Genomic DNA, 17,559 nt, shown 5'->3' with positions numbered 1-17,559 from the left:
CTTCTCTAAATTATAACAATTACAATAAAGAGATGATGCATGACCATTGCATAACCTAAGGTGGGATTTACTATATGTGCATACCATATGATATATAATAAACATACATCGCATGCAATAAACCAAGGATTAATGGACCGGAATGAGCCTTTACAAAAACCGAAATGAAAAAACCTATCTATTACATTTTTCATCGAGCAAACCGGTTCACAGGCGAACTGGGTCTTGAACCACCAGGAGGTCTTCACCGTGTAGCAAACTTCAGTAGGTAGACGATCATTCAGCATGCACTAGACGATAGAAGCATAAGTAAACCATCGCGTAGACAACGAGGAGGCTTCGAAGCCTGATCGTGTAGCGTCACGATAGGTAAACGATTTACCGTGCATTACTAAATGATCGTTTAGTCAGTTACTAAGCGATGAAGCTTGCTGACCTAAACAATCGTCTAGCGCGTGCGCTTTAAACGATACCGAGCATCTCATCATCTAATCGATACGTGCAATCAGGTAAACGATTTAACTTGCGATGCTAAGCAATCGTTTAGTCAATGACTAAGCGATGAAGCTTGCTGACCTAAATGATCATCTAGCGCGCCCGCGTGTTAAGCGATTCGCGAGTATCTCATCATCTACACGACACGATACTCAGCAATCGTGTACCCGATCGTCAAAACGATACGATCAACTCTTGATCGCATACCCCATCGTTTAACCCATGCGTTCAACAGCGATTGCGTAGCACATCTTCTGCACAATGCGATCAACCCTAAACCGCCTCCTTCTTCAAAGAACTGCAACACTTGCCCAGATCGTGTACCACTCTTATGCAACACTTGCACAGATCTGCTTCTTCGACGAATGACTCAAATTCAAACAAACTTTGAATACAGACTCGATAACGATTATTAATGCCCAAAAACGCAGGGGCCTTTACAAACAATCGCAAATGTAAAAGGATCTAAATCAAACCGAGGCTAATCATCCCGAAAACATCCATTAATCCGCACATCCATAGCAAAATTTAACCATTAAATTCGTGTAGAAATGCACCCACCATGAATGTTAATCTCATTTCGTTGCAACAGATGAAATCGGAGTATCAAAACCTGGCTCTGATACCAATTGAAGGATCTCATATCTAAGAGTTCCATGAGCGTGTTCGGATCGCTCCGATCTCACTGTGACCGAAATACATATTATACATTCAATACATACAGTTATGCAAACAAATACTGATTAATGACATGCTAAGAACAAGATAATAAAAGGGAAAAAAGTTTCATACCAATTGAAGACAATCTTCAATCTTCAGAACTCCAACACAGCGGAAAACCTCCACGTGATCTACCAATGGCCATCGGATACGTCGACTACAACAGCATGAACAACGCGAACTCACAACCGTAACGGGGAATGACACTAATCACTAAAGAGCCTCGGGTATTCTCGGAGTGAAAACCCAAAGGGTGGACTTTGGTGAATTTTGATATAGAGGAAAGGAGGAAACATGAATCGTGTAGGCGATAAGTAAGTGGGAGGGAATAAAACGCTATCGGCATAGCAAGAAATGCTTATCATTTTAGGAGGAACTACACGATCGTAATAGGATTTACTGGAACGATCGTTTAGGAAAAGGTACACGATCTTTTTAGTAAAAATCGGCATACTATAACGATCGTTTAGAGAAGCTATCCGAGCGTGTAGGCGACAGTGTGTGATCGTTAGCGCGCGAAGGATGATCGTTTAGGCGGAGAAGAGCTATCAATATAGTCTCTCGATTTTCCTTTAAGCAATCACTTAGAATGTTCACCAACGCGCGCTCTCGAAATCTTTTGGGCGAATGACAGACAATGCAAAAAATGAAAACAATTTTCATTTTAACTAACGGTTACAATAATCGACGCTACCCACTAACCCACGTCTGAACGTTGAATTTTGGCATAATTATCATTAATTAAAACCAATTAATTAATTAATTAATATAATCATATTATATTTTTATCCCTATAGTTTTGATATCACATATCTACTATAGTATTTTTCTCCTCTACTTGATATAAATCATATTTTATATCTAATTTCTTCCAAAATAACTGTATTTCATACATTCAGCCAATTATATCATATATAATCGAGAACTTCATCCTTGTCAATTTGAAACAATTCAAATTAACCCAAAATACTAGTTTCTTGACTTTATCCAAGCTACTAGGGGACCTAATGGACCTGTGGCTCGAAGCTCCAACGGTCCGTGAATAGCTGACTAAACTCTTTAGCCAACGAGATTACCCATTCCGTTAACTGTCAGACATTCCACTAAAGACCAACAGCTGAACTCTTCTTACCACAGATATATAATTTCTATGTCCATCGGATAATACCAATCATGAGTACGATGACCTTCATAGATGTTTGTAAAGTAACAGCTGAGCCAAATTTACCGTTATGCCTCTGTAGTTACATCTCACTCCTTAAGTACCACTTGGGGTTCCTCTAATGAACAATACAACATAGTCCAACTATGTGTGAACACTTCTCCGGGTCAAGAGAAGGTGTGTGACACATCGTTCTAGCTCTGGAATCAGCCCTTAAGGAAGCTATCTATCTACTTACCCCTACCCCGGGAAAAGTAAATTCCATCTTGTGTAACTGAGTTCCCAGCTCCAAAATCAAACGAATCTTCAAAATGGTAAGGTTTGAATCAGAGACCTGGCCACTCGCACCATACAAATCAAAAGGACCACCCTCAATGGCAAGAGTTCCCAACTCACTCAGAATTGAGGTCATATTACCTATGGTTATCCTAGTGAAGTGAAGTCTCTGTCATGAAATGGTGTTATATAAACGAGACGTTACACACTTCGTGGTCAGGTCTTATACAAACTCTTTGTAATAGGATGCCCTCGCTCGCATGGTCCCCAACACCGAATGATCAGGATCAGACCATCTGTGACAATCACAACACTTTGTGACCATTCCACAAAGGGGCCGCAATCCGTAGCGTTACCAGGATAAGGTTTCCCTCCTAATATCCATATACTACAAGACCATTTTTGGTTATCACTCAAGACATGAATCCACTTGTATGTCACCACATACATAACTTGTGTCACATACAAGATAACCAGAGATTTTAATGTTTATTGGTTTGTGGTAAAAACAAATAAAATAAGTAACTGAGCAAAAAAATACAAGATGTGAAGTAAATATCATATATAAACAACACAAGCGTTCGTACAAAACTGTTTACAAACTACAGGACACGAGACCTTTAGGGCATCAACCCCAACAAGAGGGGGAGGGGGGGTGCCTTCTGTGTGGGGGAGGTGTGGAGTCGCGAGTTTCATTTATTTTTTGGAGTGTGGTTTGGGAGAGAGGTGGTCTGTTGTGTTTGCGTTTAGTTAGGCTCGTCGCATCGGGTGGCAGGTTGAGATGTGAAGTTGAGTTGGTTGTGTCGAGTGGGGTCGGGTAAGGGGGTGCGTAGTAAGTTATTCCATGTATTCTGGTGTGCTTTCCATATACTACATTTGGCAAGAACGTAATCGACGACTACATGGAAGTAGGCCGAGGTCGGTGTCAACCCGTGTTCACCTTATGTCTCTACGGTTCGTGCTCGTGCTTCTTCCTGACGGGTTGATCTTCTTGGTCTTATATACTGTGTTTACGGATATTTTTTTTGTTGTACTTTCCATTGTTCTTTGTTTTGCTGTTGTCCCTTGTTTGTGGGATTTTGGTTTCTTTTCTCTGGCTTTCTCTTTGGTGGTCAGCGAGTTTGTTTTTTTGTGTTGGTTTTGTTCTGATCTTATCTTGTAGGCTTTGTTTTGGGTTTTGTTACCCTGTCTTTGCTTGTGCTTTGATGCTTTGATGCCTTGATCCCGGGATGTGGGATCCCCATTGTTGTTGTATAATAATATCACCTATTCGAAAAAAAAATATATTTGGAGAAGGGATTTTATTACACAAAATCCTAACCTCCAACCCTCTACATTCTCTACCTTTTCTCTAGGATTTTATTACACAATATCTCTCAATGATCATGAGGTTAAATACTATTTTAGTCCTACACTTTAGAGTTTGTTCAAATTTATTATCTATAATTTCAATTGTCCAATTTTAATCCCTACGCTTTCAACAAATCTTAAATATAGTCCTATAGGGGTCGCCTGGTTGAAAGATTTTCTAGATGAAAATTGACACAGACATGCAAAATTCATGATTGCTTAATAGTTTTAACACTTTCTCATAATAAACTATTCCTATGTATCCTCTTTTCCCATACAAGGATTCCTTTTCCCTTTCAAAACTTTGAGTTTTATCTTTTTTCCCCCTCTTATTCTATTTATCATTTTATATATAATCATTTTGAATATAGTTAATTAATTAATTAATATTAACTTAACAACAATAATGTAATTATCTGTTTTAATAATTCAATAATAATTTATTAAAATATTTACTTAATTTATTTTTATAATAAAAATTTATCAAATGAATGTAATTACTTATTTACAGAAATTAAATATCAATTAGCTAAAACATCTTAAATATATTTAATTAGGAGAATTAGGATTAATTAAATTTCGTTAATACAAAAATTTATCTTTCAATAATAATAATTGATTATTTATTTTTCCACAATTATTTATTGAGATTGATTTTAATTTCATCATTCATTATAAATATATGATCATTATTGATTATTTACAATCGGTTAATTATTTATTCTAGTTAATTTTTATTACTTCATTATTTATTAATATATCATATTTATACAACTTTTTTTTAGTATTCTTTAATTTTCTTCTCAATTTTTATATAATACATCTTAATTTTTCAAAAACAAAAAATTAAAAACCAAATGAACATTAAATTTTTTTAGGTTTAAATCATATTTTTGTCCTTAAATTTTGAATCTTGTTCTATTGTGGTCCATCAACTTTTAAAAACGTTCATTTTAGTTCCTAAACTTTTTAAAAATGTTTATTTTGGTGCCTACTATTAAAATTATGTTAACTTTTCAACAAAAAATGTGAGAAAGCTTATATTTTTGGATGACTGGACGAAGGTGAAGCAAAATGGCAACAATAACACACCAAAACATTGAACCACCAAAATTTTGAACTAAAAATATTTTTTAAATTCTCTTTGCCATCATATTCAAAATTGAAATTCTAGATTTTTTGACGTAGTTAACTTATTTGGTGGCATAGTCATTAAAAAATATAAGTCACCTCGACATTTTGTTAAAGAAGTTAATAAAATCTTAATATATCAAAGACCAAAATAAATACTTTTTAAAAATTAAAGGATTAAAATGATACTTTTATAAGTTTAAGAACCAAAATAAAATAATACTTAAAGTTTAAAAACTTTAAGAATATTTTTAAAAATTTAGGAACTAAAATAGAATATTATTCAAATTAAAGGGAGCAAAGCAAGATTTAAACTTCTTTTTCCCTTTAAAAAACAAAAAATTTTAATGAAAAGAAATAGTCCCTGGGAGAAAATAGAAAAAGTAAGGAACACCGAAAAATCCATTTCCCCCGCCCCAAGTTCAACCTCTCTGCTTCCATTTTTCTTCTCATATAAAACCCATCACTATCCATTAGTTGGTTCTCAATTTCTCCTCCGATTTTGACCCGTAAGCTTCCTCTTCAATCTCCAAATTTTAGTTTCTCTCTTACCCTTTTCTCTAATCATTATGTTACCTCGATTTTAGGTTGCGAATTTGTATTCACCGATCCGAATTGAGGCTCAAGAAAGTTTCGATTCTCCATTTGATTCAGCGACGAGGCGATTTTTTGTTCTAGCTTGGAGACCCACGGGTTAGAATTCAATTTTCATTTCTAAAATTTTGAGTTGATTGATATTGAATCGTTTGTTGCCGAAAGTGTGCTCTATTGATGATTCGACTTTTTGTTGTCAATTTGGCCGCTAATTTCTTATGTCCCTGGGCTTGGGAGAGGATTTCGTGCTTTTAATACTTGCTGGATTTCATTAGGGCTTATCTAGAATGTGTTTCCATGGTCTTTTGTGGTGAAACGAAAATATAGTTTGTTGTTCGTTTCCATGATTGTTGCTCGAATGCCAAATTTCTCCCTGTTTATACATTAGAAAGTCAACTGTGTCGAGGCTCGACGTATCAATTATATGAAAAGAAAAAGAAAACAACCATTCAAATCTGCAATACATCAGTCAATCTTGACATAGTTTTGTCTGCGTTTATAACTTAATTGAAGGAACGAGATTATGATGAGTTGTATGTATATTCAGGAAGTTGACATTAGAAGAGGGCTCAGCTGAGGTATTAGAAGAATGGCCAGTAATGCAGCAGCCTGCGCAGAGAGGGCAACCAGTGATATGCTGATTGGTCCTGACTGGGCCATAAACATTGAGCTATGTGATATTATTAACATGGATCCAGGGTAATTTGTTTTTATATTTTTTCCTCTTCAGGTTAATTTTGTTATATTTAGACTGCGGGGAAGTATAACTTTGTTGCTCCGAATATATGTAACAAGTTTGGAGTGGGTATTGTCTCTATCATTTTGTAACAAATTTGGAGGAATTATAACTTTATTGCTCTATGTATATGATTAAATTCGGTTCTAGAAGTTTCCTCTTCTCAATGCTACAGTCTACATTGCATGAGAACCATTTACAGTTTAGTTATATAAATTCTAGTTTTACATTTACTATTTTGATACCTCCTATCATTGTTTTTGCCTTTGAGATAAACCTCTAGAAGAACAAGGTTGTTATCCCACGAGAATAGTAAAAGGACAAAGACAAATCTATAGTAGGGGTTGTTTGGCGCTTTGAGTTGAGTTCATATGTTTGTGTTTTAGGTGTTTGGGATGTTGAGTTCTTATGCCAGAAGTATTTACTGGTGCAGTTTTCATTTACATAAATAATATGTTTTTATGATGATAATCTTTGTTTGGAAACTTTTTTATTCAATAATTCTTACACATATTTTTTTTTAATAAACTATAGATTGCACTTTATTTTATTGTTTTTTAAGCACACATGTATTATTGGGAGTTTTGGGAAATGAGGTATAGGATTTACTTTTGAATCATGCAATTTTTTTTCTTTTTAATTTAAGCCATCATTTTACAAATTTGTGCCCGTCATGTTTCTATTTAAGTCATTTTTATTTAAACACTTTTGATAAAAACTTTTAAAAATAAAAACACTCATGTGTCTGATAATTTTTTCTCAAAAGTGTTTTTCCATACAAGTTTGTTTGATTTCTTACCTGATAAAAGTGATTTTATTAATGTTAAATTACTATAAAGAACAAATAAAATACTATGAAATAATAAAAAAGCTGGGAATTCAATATTTTGATGGAACTTACGTACTTTTGTGTCAACAAAGGTCTTTTTATTGACAATTTTTTGCATCAACTTAAAATATAAAATTTATTGATGTTTTATATGTGTTTTTAAATAATAGTTATTTTTAAGTTTTAAATTAAGATTTTATTGATGGTTTTATGTCACGAGCATCAACAAAACAAAAAACTCATGTGTTAACAAAGCTCAAATTTGTAGTAGTAATAATTTAAAATAATGGTCGTTGGAATTGGTAGCGTGGCCGCTGTTGAAAGTTGTCGGAGTTGGCCGTCAACAGTGATGGTTGGATGTTGCCAGAGTTGGCCGTAGACGGTGGTTGTCGGAGTTGGCTGTTGGAGGTGGTCGCCTGAAGTTGAGCAATGAGGCATTAGTGGTGATGAGGGCTGAGTGCATTGTTGGTGGATATGGTATAAAATGTCGGTGACATACGAAGTTGACCTTTCAAACAAGGAGTTGAGTTCATATCTCAACTCATCTCATCTCATCTCCTTACCCCAAACACTCCCGTAAAATGAGATAGTTATCTCACGAGAATGGTCAAGGGGCGTAGGAGCTTGCCTAAACACTTATTGTCACATGTATATATATAATAAACACTCATTGTCATATGTGTGTCAGTGTGTGTATATTTATGTATATATTAAAATAAAAAAAGATGAAACGCATTATGGTGGAGGCCTGGCTCTGCCTAGGTTCAGTGCCTCCCGTTAAGTCTCTATTACCAAGGATTTTTCGTTCTTTTGAACTAGAGTCCCTTTCTCTTTCTAGATAGTGTAGTTTGTTATCCTTTTGCCTTTTTGGCATCTCCTATTCTGTTTTTTTCCTTTTTCTTTTTTTTTGTGTCACTTGTGTATTCTTTTATTTTATCTCAATGAAAGTTGTTTTTTTATTAAAAAAACAAACCATGTCACAACAAGTTGCTTGAAAACTTCTTTGATCTAGTTTTTAGAAAGAATTTAATCAACGGCTAGCACACATGCTCGTTGATTAAATCTTTTACTACCGTTATCCTTTACATAATGGCAATGGTATTGTCTACACTGGAGACCATTTCCGATTTTAGTCATACTGGTTTATTTTTTTTATTTTTTATTTTTATTTTTTTAATGTTCTATTGTTAATGGTTTGAGCCTCTTATTACTTCCATAATTTCTTTTCCATGTTACTTTCATATTAAAATAAATAACCTTTACTATTATTAATTGCATTGGTTTTGAACTTTGGTCATCGTTTCAAATTGGCAATGACAGGCAAGCAAAGGAGGCATTGAAGATTCTCAAGAAGCGGTTAACAAACAAAAGTCCCAAAATTCAGATTTTGGCTCTTGTTGTAAATTTCTCTTTCCCTTGTCAAATCAGAACTTTTATCGAGTATCATACTCTTGCATGGTTTAACTTGACCAGACCATGGGACTAATCAATTCATTAATTCTGAAGTCATTGTTTATTATACTTGCATTTTTAATAAAGTTTTCTTTGTGAATGTGTGAATATTCGAATTTTCTTGACAACTCTGCTATGTTTTGGTCAGCCCATGTATAATCTGTTACTTGGTGAATCATTTGAGAGTTTCTTACCATAATCAATATGAAAAGCTCAGTGTGCCTTCTTTCAAATATTAATCATCTAGGCTTTGGAGACTCTAAGCAAAAATTGTGGTGAGAACGTGTTTCAGCAGATTATTGAGCGTGACATCCTGCATGACATGGTTAAAATAGTGAAGAAGAAGGTGACTTTCTGTATTAATCTTTAATTTATGACTATTAAACGAAGGACTTGTTTCTGTAGTTCTATTTTGTTAGTTCATTGCTCGCTCTGCTTTTGTTTTTTCTCCTTTGCAACCTCATCTAGCATGGTGATGTTTTCTTTCAATATGTAAATTTTGCAGCCAGACTTGACTGTGAGGGAGAAAATTCTAATCCTGATAGATACATGGCAAGAAGCATTTGGGGGACCAAGGGGAAGGTATCCACAGTGCTATGCTGCTTATAATGAACTAAAGGTGATTAATCTTTTCCCTTTATTCATTATTTCTCAAGCCTGAAACTATGTTTACTTGTTTAGTGACCACCTCTTGCTTTGAAAGTTCTTTTGGAGTTCTCATATCCTTAAACAGGAGATATCCCCCCCCCCCCCCTCTCTGTCCTTGCATATCGCATCGTTTTCATTGGTTTACATTTTGAATTGTTGTGTTGAAACTCTTAAATTGTATGTTCTTCCAGATGGTATTAAATATAAATACAGGTTTATTGCATGTGTAAGGTATTATGGTGCTGCAGGGCTTCTATATTTAAATTCCTTCACTTTGATATTACCATGATATAAGTAAGCAGTTCTTTATCTATCACCCACAAACCTGATCAATTGAGCTTTATGGTGCTTCTTCTATCTCTAATTTTCTCCTTCAATTCTCAAGTTCTGGTGCTAAGAAGCTCAAGAGGGTTCAAGCACATATGCCGAAGATCCAAAAGAATAGCCATCAACAAATGAGAAATTTATGATTGAAGCGAAGAAACCTTCAATAGCATCTGCTCTGTGGAAAGAGAAGAAAGTCCTTCCAAAGAGTATGTATATCACCTGAGGAGCCAAAAAGAGTTAAAGAGTAGCTCATCTTGTGCTTTTGAAGCTCCAAGTGGATTGGTTGAGTCTTCTACTAATAAGAGGTAGTTTGGTTCTTAGAGGATAACTGGAGATGGATCGTCTTTGAGAATTGAAGATTTTAGCTAGCTATTTCTTTCCTAGTTTAAAAAAACATCATGCATACCAGTTGGGAATTCTCATTAGGAACCATGAGATTCCTATTGTTTGAAAAGGAGACTAGGCATTTATCATTATTCATGGAAGAGTGAAGGTTTAGTAGCTCTATAATGCCCGGGTTTTTCTTTCTTTGCCCCTTTTTCTTTTGTTAGGAGCGGATGAAGCCAATGAAGTTCATTTAAACCAAGGTTTAAATGAACTAAGAGAGGAGAGAGGAGAGAGGCTTTTTCTTTTCTCCTCTGTGATCTTATAGATGGGAGAGGCTTTGGGAGCGCACTCAATGAAGCCACCACAAGCATTAGTGAAAGCAATGAAGGAGCCTGAGTTCCATCGAGGGACAGGCACATCTCTAACCGACAATGCTCTTGCGCACTTCAAAGGATCTCCTCTTTCAAACACTAGGGTAAAACTTTTATCTTGTAAATAGAGGATCCTTGCTAGGTCTTAACATTCGCATTTGAGAAGGTCTTTATCAACTTGAAAGGGGCTAATGGAACAATAGGGACCAATCTTGGTGGTGGAGTCGTGGGGAGGATTCTATACCAGTCATTGAAAAATCTTCTATTGACAAAAATGGGTTGCTCCTAGAAGACATCCAAAAATGAGAGGTTGGAGGGCTTCAAGATCTTTGACAGGAGCTAGTTTTTTCTTAGTTGGGGGAAGGAGGCCAGTGTTTGGTGGGCTACTCTTTTACATTAAGGCTCATCATCATGGTGGGGAGGCACATGGGTTATCTTTAATGAGAAGAGAGAAAAGAGAAGCAACCTGAAAGATTCTTACTTACAGGGATCATAATGAATGATTTCCTACGAGAGTGATCCAATTTAATAAGCTCAGTGGTTGCCTCTTCCCTGTTGGAAGGGTTTTTTCCTTTTTTTTAAAAAAAAATTGAACCACATAATCATCACTTTGGAGTTCTCTGACGAAATCTTGGTTGAAGGAGAACAGGAAAAGCATGCCAGAAGAGTGCAGCCCATGGAAGTGATAGGGACTAAAAGTTACGTTTTTCTATTTGAAAGATTTAGCTCTGCTTTCTCTAAAAGCACTGTCCATCTCGATGGTTCAAGTGTTCTTTTGCACCACAACCACTGAGTGCTGCTTGTAGATCCAGTCCACGGGAAGTTAAGAATAAAAGAAAACTCGAGCTAGGGAGGTGGGGAGAGAGAATTTCAAATAATCCAACTAGAATTTTTGGTTTATGTCATCCAAATTTCAATATATTTAGGGTTAGTTTGGTAACTATTTTGTTCGTCTAATCAAATCTTGACATCATTTTAGACTAATTTTGGAAACTAAAAGAAAGTAGTATTGAAACCACCGAATTTGTATTGTGTAAATATACACTTTTGATGTAGGGTGTGTGCATAGGTATGTGTTTTCGAGGATCCCAACTCTTTAATTATTACTAATAGGGATGAATTTTTTTGTTATTTATTTATTTGGTTTCGGTTGTGAGAGAATTCCCATCTTTCCTTTCATATATGTTTATTCTCAAAGAAAACCCCTTTTCTATCTCGCAACACCCTCCAACGTGGAAGAGTGGTTATTGGTAAAAGATTATCCCTCAGTTCCTTTAAGTTTTTCTTATTTTTTAAAAACTGGTCTCTTCCTTTGTGTATGTATTGATGAAATCTTAATTTGATTTCTTTTTCCCTTTTTTCCATGTACATATTCGAGTCCTTTCATTCTTAGTAGTTATCTGGCCTTTCACAGAATGCTGGAGTTGAATTTCCACCGCGAGAAGAGAATAGTGTTCCATTTTTTACTCCACCTCAAACCCAGCCCATCGTTAATCAACCTGCTGCAACTTATGAGGATGCTGTGATTCATGCCTCTCTTGAATCTGATGCTTCTGGCCTGAGGTACTTTTTTCTTATCTTCTTCTTCTGTGTTTGCTTGTGACATTCAATTGCCGATCCACCCCGTAAATCATCTGCATATCTAATTTTGGGCTACTATTGGATTGTTTGAATTTTGTTAAAATTGTTATTCTGTTAGTGGTCTTCCATGGTCCTGTGTATGTTTCTCCTAGAAACTAGTTATTCTTAATGTTATTAAACTCGTATGGCACACAGGTTGTATTTTACGAGGTTGATCAAAATGCTGGCCAAACGATTCTAATCATGCCTTTGAATCGTAAATGAGTCAACATACATTTTATATCTTAATCATATTAATTGAACTGAATCAGAACCATCCAAATCAAATTAACTTCATAGAAAGAAGAAAAATGGAAGAAAAAATAATGAAGAAATTGGAGGATTGTTCTGGCGTGCCTAGATTGTCAATTACCTCTCGTTGAAGTCCAGACAGCAAAGTACATGCCAAGCCAAAATTAAGATTTATAGAAGGGTGGAGAGGGGATGCAGCCTGGGTCATGACTGAAGTCTGAAGACCGAAAACACATGAAAGGGGACAAAAGAAAGAAAAGGATCACAGAATACGAAGAGACATGGAGAAAGTTAATGAAATCTCAGAATGAGAATTTGGCAGGTCGAAAGTGAATAAAAAGTTAATTTACATTTTACTGCATTACAAATGGGTGGGTTGGTGGCGACGTGAGCTTTTTAACCTTGTTACAAATTGCTGGCCTAAGAATTTATTCTCTGGGGAAGTGGGAGCACTGCCCGTGCTTGAAGAAGGAAGCCTATAGAAAAACATTCCATTACTACTCACATATTTTTAATACTTAGTGATTTTGGAGTTAGTTAATGTTATATTTTCATTTACGGGAATATTTGGTTTTTTTTTTAATATCCGTGAGTATCCGAGCCAGCTGATGTGCACCTCGACTAATCTCACGGGCAACCCGCCTGACCCTACAACATTTGATAGGAATATTTGGCTATTTATTCATCTATGTTAAGTTCTTGATCATATATTTAATAATAATTGATTAAGTTCTTGATCATATATTTAATCATACATATTTGGTATATGTTAGTTTAAAATTGAAACTTATATTAAACGTTATATACATAATACACAAAACATGGTTATTCTAACTCCTGGGAAATATTCTGAAGTCTATCTATCAAACTAAGTTTATGATGTACGCAATTGGTTTGATAAATCAAATAATTGAACCATTTAGGGGCTGTTTGGGTACCAGTAGTGGAATGAGTTTGTATTGTAATATAATCCAAAACCCATGTTTGGATTGAGCATTTTGGGCCCAATTTGTAATATTAAACTCATTCCATTCCGACAGTTTTCAACCCAACCCTCTTTCTCACCGTTTTCACATTTCACGATTCCATTCCTATTCCACCCTTGATTCCTCATGCATAACACTTTTCTGATTCTTAGTAATCCTGATTATATTCCAGCTCCCAAACAGCCCCTTAAGATTATAGTAAAGATGAATGGCTGATAAACCAAAAGCTTTTACTACATTGGGCCCACATGACTGAACACCCTTCAACATTGATTGGTGTGGTGTTGCCCCATAATTTTTTGCAGTTCTGGTGGTGATCTTAACTTTATGTGAACTGTGACATCAATTTACCGATGATGTGCAATGACATTGGTTGTTCATGTTTCAATCTAGATGTTCATGGAAAAGTTGCTTGCTTTTAAATAGAACCACCGAGGATAATATTGGCCGGTGCTCTAGTTGTTTTGATATGTTATATTCCTACAATTAGTTTCCACTGTCTTCTTTGAACTAAATCATGCTAACCTTGTTTTTAGTTTTGCTTCGAGATATTAAATAATGAATAATGATAACAATCAATTTTGTAACCACTTTTCCCAATTGCACAACATATTATGGCATGTGGTCCTTTTTAATGGGCAACGGATTGGTTCCAAATAACAATTCTATCATAACAGCTTGCCAGAGATACGAAATGCACATGGACTTGCAGATGTTCTATTGGAGATGCTTGGTGCATTGGACCCTAAAAATCCAGAGGTAGCTTTTCTACCTCTTCTATCGACGGAATTTTGTAGTATAAATGTTGTCTAAAATTAAGCCAATTGATATAGTACGAAATTTCTTTCAAGATACAGTAGGTTTTATAGTAATAAAAACTTATCTACTTCACTCTTGTTGTGTTTGCTTGAAGTAAAATAGGCACAGAACTTGTTGAAAAAAAGTAGTTAAACAGCAATCAGTTGATTTTTTTTTTTAAAAAAAAAAATAACAAGGGTAGTAATTCTATAGGCTTCATTAAAAATTTTCAAGTGTTCCGCTAAAACTTGAGAAAACAAAAACTTCGGTTCCATTTCTGGGTTCTAATGACTGAATACAATGATAGGGCGTGAAGCAAGAAGTGATTGTTGATCTGGTTGACCAATGCCGATCTTATCAAAAGCGCGTCATGCTGCTTGTAAATAGTACAGGGTAAGAATTCTCTGGACCCCCAGCCTTTTTTATTTGTTTCATTCTAGTTTTATTAGCTGAGATACATATTAAAAAATACGGCAATGGCCCAAAAGACTGGCCTAGCTGTCAGGGTAGAGGCAAACCTGCCCAACGCCCCCGTCTCCCTAGAAAAATTTAGATGTTTTACTTACATAATTCACCCTCTGTATGCTGATTATTGTTTTCACTCCACCAGAGATGAAGAACTTTTATGTCAGGGATTGGCTTTGAATGATAGTCTTCAGCGAGTTCTCAAACAGCATGATGATATAGCAAGTGGAACTGCTACTAGGGAAGTAACAGGAGCTGAATCATCTGCTCTTCCAATTATAAATCTTAGTCATGAAGACGATGAATCGGACGATGATTTTGCTCAGTTAGCTCGGAGGTACTTACAAAATTCTCTACGAAATGATTTCCATGTCTTTGTGAGTACTTACTGTATTTCTGATAGTTTGATTGGGCTTGAATGGTTAATTCTTGTTGGGAGCTAGATGATCATTGTATGTTACTGTAAGGTCAAGACCATATATTTCTAAATGCCTAACTTTCTTCCCATTTTAGATTTTTATGTTAAGTTCAATGAAGATGCATCGTAATTTGTTGTAGATCATCTAGAGATAATTCCCAAGGACTGAGTAGAAAATCAGCCAATGGTAATACTGAAGTGACTCGTGTCAGCCCTCTCCTACCTCCTCCACCGTCATCGAAGAAGCCTGTTGTTGCAGGTAGCAGCATGGTTGATTACCTCAGTGGTGATGCCTACAAATCAGAAGCAGCCTTGGAAACCTCACGTCCGCCTTTTATAGTTCCTACTTCAACCCCGCCATCTTCTTCACCCCTTTCCCATGTCGAACGCTCTATCCCGTCACAACCACTCTCCACTGGACAAACTGTGTATGATGAACCAACTCCCACGAGCAGGTCTGCTGATCCGCTGCCTCCAGCACCATGGGGCTCACAGTCCCAAAGCTCCTCCTTTCTTCCACCCCCGCCATCAAAAAATGATCAGAGACAGCAATATTTTGACCAACAAGATGGTCGTGGGTCAGGTTCGTCGTATGATAGCTTAGTTGGACATACCCAGAGCCTCTCTCTCAGTCCACCAACTCCAACCAAACAGGAAAAGCAAGAAGATGTGCTATTTAAGGATCTGATTGACTTTGCCAAAACTCGGTCGTCTGGGTCGTCAAAGCCGAACCGATCTTTGTGAACATTTGAGTAAATACGAAATTATATGGTGTTCGTACAGATTATAAAGTTTTTTTAGCCCATCAGGATTGGAGAATTATCAATTACCAAATTCTATTTTGGAATAGGAAGCCGGTGTTTGGGTTGTGTATGTATGCTGTTTCTTGATTGTTTATGAGTCCAGCAGTTTATTGCACATATTTGGCTATTATATATATATATTTTAATTTATCGTATGGTGATTATATCCCTATATAACTATTCTGTTGTAAGTTGGTCAAGTTTAAAAAATACGTTTGATATATTTTTATATTTGATAGTTTCTCAACTATTGTGTCAAATTCACCCAAATGAGCTTAAGCTCAATGACAATTGACATAATTTTCTCTTTAGAGATCGAGGTAATTTTTTCCCTTGTTTTGACACTGTTGATGACCCCTCTTGTGGGCGTTAGTTTTACTTTCTAAATATCTAATTTAGATTCTAGAATAAATTAGTCACTAAAGTTTTAGTTTTAGTTTTAGATTTCAATTTTGATCATTTAGTTTAGAAATCTTTCGTCAGTCTTTTAATTTTGGTTAAATTTCTTCAGGCTTCCCAAACATAAGTGGTGAAAATTGGTCGAGGTTGGTTGGAGATATATTTAGAAAATAAAGGAAATTGAAACAAACTGTTGGTATGACGCAAGTTATGGGAAATTGATGTTGTGGATTTGTTGGCGATGATGAAAGGAGCTAACTTCTTTTGTCAACACATTTTTTTGGAATTACTTTGTGTGTCAATAGCTTACCTAATAAAATTTAGGATAATTATACTTTTGGTTGAGATTAGTGTCAAGTTAATCCCTCTATTTCAATCGAACAATTAAGTCCTCTAGATTTAAGAAATTCTAAATAAGGACAAAATACACTTTTGATTTTTGATATTTGAAAAGTGGAGTTAATCGTTCTTGAACTTGTTTGACCATTAGTAGACGAACGGAAAAGTGATATGACATAGTAGAGGTGACATTTTTTAGCTAAAATTTTATTTTAATTTTGGTTTATTTCTCATTTTCCCGTTTCTCTTTCGGTCTTTTTTCTCTTCCCCTCATCTTCTCTCTCCTCCAAATTACTATCGTCGCCCGATTAAAACTCCAGAACCATAGATCCATAAACCATTTTCTTTTGCGTGGCAATTTCGGTAGAAAATTCTCAGAGTGATGATATGGTTAGTACTTATTTGCTTGATACCCATTTGAAAAACCTAAAAATATTTCTGCCCAATTAGAAAAATTAATATGAAAACATTTCTTGCTTTGGTGTAGTTTAAGTTTCTGGCGAACATAGTGAAAGAAGCAAAGAAATATGGTGGTGCTGATGGAAATACTACCGCAGTCCGGCGGCCAAGCAGAGGCGAGACTTCGAACGATGAAGTCGAAGTGCCCATTAGCAAAGGATTGAGAAGAAAGATGAGAGCAATTCATTAGAAAATTTTAAAATTTCAAACATGTCCATGAAAGAAATGGTTGGATTATGACAAAAATATTAGAAAAGTGGTTGTTCCACGTTAGTGAGGTTTAAGAAAGCAGTGGGTTCAAAGTACTATTTTGCTCTTTAAATCAATTTTCCTCACATTACTCAAAATGGTCCAAAAATCAGTTTTTAATCCGAAAGTATTCATTTTAGGGTTAAAATATCAAGAAAATCTTAATTGGGATTCAAAAATGCTCACCAACACCCAAAATGCTAAAAAAACAAACAATTAGGCACTAGAAATGGACATGGATGCAGGATGTGGGCGTGAGTAAGCAGGGCTTGATGGGCTGAGGCGTGCTGAGGAGCGCTGGTGGGGCTGGCAGCCTTAGGGGGTGGCTGGCCTGCTGCTATTTAGTTTCTAAT

General features: G+C 35.7%; 1 protein-coding gene across 2 annotated transcripts; it reads left to right on the top strand.

Annotated features, from left to right (window-relative positions):
- Window positions 1-5,491: 5,491 nt before the first annotated feature.
- Window positions 5,492-15,932, top strand: LOC120086046 (TOM1-like protein 3). Of its 2 annotated transcripts, XM_039042463.1 has the most exons (11): window positions 5,492-5,643; window positions 5,722-5,827; window positions 6,276-6,427; window positions 8,614-8,692; window positions 8,993-9,091; window positions 9,251-9,364; window positions 11,833-11,981; window positions 13,954-14,035; window positions 14,382-14,467; window positions 14,685-14,876; window positions 15,098-15,932. In XM_039042463.1, exons 3-11 carry the CDS (start codon window positions 6,318-6,320, stop codon window positions 15,699-15,701), a joined length of 1,515 nt encoding a protein of 504 aa, XP_038898391.1. In that variant the 5' UTR covers window positions 5,492-5,643; window positions 5,722-5,827; window positions 6,276-6,317; the 3' UTR covers window positions 15,702-15,932. The 2 variants fall into 2 exon arrangements, with proteins under 2 accessions (XP_038898391.1, XP_038898392.1); XM_039042464.1 differs by lacking the exons at window positions 5,492-5,643; window positions 5,722-5,827; window positions 6,276-6,427; ... (1 more) ...; window positions 8,993-9,091; window positions 9,251-9,364 and adding an exon at window positions 9,546-10,522.
- Window positions 15,933-17,559: the final 1,627 nt, after the last annotated feature.

This window comes from Benincasa hispida, chromosome 9, assembly GCF_009727055.1.
Source record: "Benincasa hispida cultivar B227 chromosome 9, ASM972705v1, whole genome shotgun sequence".
NCBI lineage: Eukaryota > Viridiplantae > Streptophyta > Magnoliopsida > Cucurbitales > Cucurbitaceae > Benincasa > Benincasa hispida.
The sequence above is the reverse complement of the archived record's forward strand: the minus strand, read 5'-3'. Positions and strand labels throughout refer to the sequence as shown.